At 47.7% G+C, this 2,801-nt stretch overlaps 1 protein-coding gene across 1 annotated transcript; it reads right to left on the reverse strand.

Moving 5' to 3' along the window:
• Positions 1–392: 392 nt before the first annotated feature.
• Positions 393–2,350, reverse strand: LOC113063047 (transcription factor AP-1-like). The gene is made up of 2 exons (XM_026233193.1): positions 2,162–2,350; positions 393–1,991 (listed from the first exon to the last, which is right to left on the reverse strand). The coding sequence occupies exon 2, from the start codon at positions 1,989–1,991 to the stop codon at positions 1,068–1,070; it is 924 nt and encodes a 307-aa protein (XP_026088978.1). The 5' UTR covers positions 2,162–2,350; the 3' UTR covers positions 393–1,067.
• Between the last annotated feature and the right edge of the window lie 451 nt (positions 2,351–2,801).

Raw genomic sequence — 2,801 nt, forward strand, 5'->3', positions numbered from 1 at the left:
AAGTTTTTTTTTGTTTTTTACATTCTGTGTATGTGGACTGCCAAACAAACTGTCTCTCCCAAAACATGTTCCTACAAGTTTGTCTTGGTGGACACACATACACACGTTTACTTAGCTATCTAAATGGGGACATTACATAGACTTCTAATGTTTTTATATACAGATGCACCTTTTAACCTAAACCCACCCTAACCCTATAAAACTTTCTACATTTTAACACTTTAAAACTTTATATTTATACCAGATTTAAAATTAGGACGTCCCCAAATTAAGTTTTTTGGCGATTTTTGTCAGGTTTTGCTCACTTTTGGGTACAAATTTGTCCCCACAATATGGTTAAGTAGCTAGGCACACACACACACACACACGAGACCTTCATGAAGACAACAGAGTTTTTCGTTTGACATACTTTATTACAATTCATAAATATTGATTCGTTTCTGAGGTGCTCAGAAAACATAAAAAAAATTATATTGTACAAATGGTAAACTTAAGTACTCCTGGTTGATCTTATTTACAAATAACAATGAGTGAAACCTCATTAATGAACTTTTTCAGAAAAAAAGAAACTGCTGATGTTGGACTAACTCAAAGAAAAAGTCAATTCCATTCAGTTTAAGAAAAAGAAAAAAAAAAAAAAAAAAAAAGAGGACAACATGTGACTCAGAAGTCAGGCAGCTTTTATCAAAAGTTTCGCGGAAACATCTCCCTGCTTGGTGAGCCAGACATTGTATCCCTGTTGTCACATCCCGTTTTCCTCCGAATACTGAGCGCTCCTTTGAAGCGCACAGGTCCATGCGCAACCCGGTCCAAGTGAACAAGGATAAGTCTCTTAAAATGTGTAACAGAGTCTCATGCTCTCTGTTGCTGTCTCTGTCGGACCGAGTTGGTGAAGTTTTGCACTCCCCAAAAGTCCAGCCAGAACATCCTTTTACGGCACGCGGCCGGCCGGACGCTCTCGGTCCTAGCGGGCCAATGCCAGCAGCTGCGCGGGCTCGCAGACATTTAGCCCTTGAAGTTTGTCCCTTGCATCTAGTGAAGTGAACTCAAATGTCCTTCGGTTCTTCTCAGAACGTCTGCAGCTGTTGCGTCAACATAAGCTGGCAGCCGCTGTTGACGTGGTTCATGACTTTCTGCTTGAGCTGGGCCACTTGTTCGCGCAGCATGTTTGCGGTGGACGCCAGCTCGGAGTTCTGTGACTTCAGGTTCTTGACTTTATCCTCGAGCCGGGAGATCCTTTCCAGTTTCCTCTTCCGGCATTTGGATGCGGCGATCCGGTTCCTCATGCGCTTTCTCTCGGCTTTAATCCGCTCCTGGTTCTCCATGTCGATGGGGGAGAGAGGTGGGGTTTCGCCGGGCATCTCCGGCACCGTTTGGGGCTCCTCTTTTAGCGCCTGAAGCCGCGGGTGCTGGACGGGCAGCTGCGTGTTCACGGTGTGCTGCGGCGGGGCGCTCGTGTAGTTCACCGCGGGGTTAGCGGTGCTGATGGCGGGGTTGAAAGTGTTCAGGTCCGCGTACACGGGCGGGTCGGAGCGCATGGAGGAACTGTACACCGCGCCGCCTGCCAGGGAAGACACGGGTGTAATGCTGTTGCTGATGGTTGTTTGGGGAGCCGACGTGACGTTGGGCATGTGCTGGTGATGCAGCTCTGCCAGTGCCCTCACGAAACCCTCCGCGAAGCCCTCCTGTTCGTCCGTCACGTTCTTGGGACACAGAAACTGGGTCGGGGTCGGCGTTGTAGTGACCAGGCCGTTACTGGACTGGATGATGAGCCGCTCCAGCTCCGGCGAAGCCAGTTTGAGCAGCCCCACGTCCGGAGAGGTGAGGATCTCGTTGGCTTTGGCCCTCAGGTGGGGCTTAATGTTGCCAGAGGGGTCGGTCAGATTCAGCGTCATGTTGTGTTTCAGAGTCTTGTGGTTGTATCCAAAAGCAGCGCTGTCATGCTGAGAGAAAGCGCTGTTTAGAGAGTCATCGTAGAAAGTAGTTTCCATCTTGGTAGACATAGAAGAGAAAACGAAACTTTTTAGGTCTAAAGTAGTCTTTCAACTCAACTCAAGCACTAAATCAAGTGTCCGTGTTCAGAAACAAGCGTTGCGCTCTCAGAGACAAAAGCAAGAAGAAGCGCAAAGTTCATATACTCCCCGTCCCGCGAGAAACTTACTGCGTAAAAGTTCTCGCGCCGCGTCCCGAGCTCTTCTTCACGCGGACAGAACGCTCTTCCACAGATGTCAGAGGACACACAGCACAGAGCCGAACAGTTGTCCTGTTTATTTCAGTTTGAGTTGTGTTGTCTAGATGTTTCACCGTGGCGAGATCTGTATACTCTGAGCTCCTCCAGCGTGGACGCAAACCTTATCTGCTACCGTTGCCCCACTAAAAATAGCGATGATGTCATGCGCGCCATTTCTCATTGGCTGGAGGCGATTTACTGGGCGTTCCACAATTTCAGATAAGGCGCGTTGCCTAGAGACGCCCACCCAGAAGATTCTTCTTGAAGATTCGCGGTGGCTGATGGGATGAGGTAATGCTGTAAAGCGGTGCATTGTGGGATTACGTATTGTTTTTGAATATCTGGTTACCCGCTTAGCTGTTTTAGACCGTGGCCGTAGCGGGATACAAAGAAGCCGAGTTCTGTATAATGTGCTACTTTTGTAACTCCAACTTTCACTTTAATAGACGTCGCGAGGTTTAGTTTGAGAAAAAGCAGTAGCAAGTGTATGAAGAGTTGGGCAATTTTTAAAGAAACCTAATAACGTAAACTGTCAGGATTCTCGGGACGAGTTCTGATATAAATGGGAGTT

The sequence above is a fragment of the Carassius auratus genome, chromosome 45 (assembly GCF_003368295.1).
Source record: "Carassius auratus strain Wakin chromosome 45, ASM336829v1, whole genome shotgun sequence".
Classification (NCBI taxonomy): Eukaryota; Metazoa; Chordata; class Actinopteri; order Cypriniformes; family Cyprinidae; genus Carassius; species Carassius auratus.

What these genes read in the sequence shown, in the direction of transcription:
- LOC113063047 (XM_026233193.1), bottom strand. Translation starts at nt 1,991, where the DNA reads ATGGAAACTACTTTCTACGATGACTCTCTAAACAGCGCTTTCTCTCAG.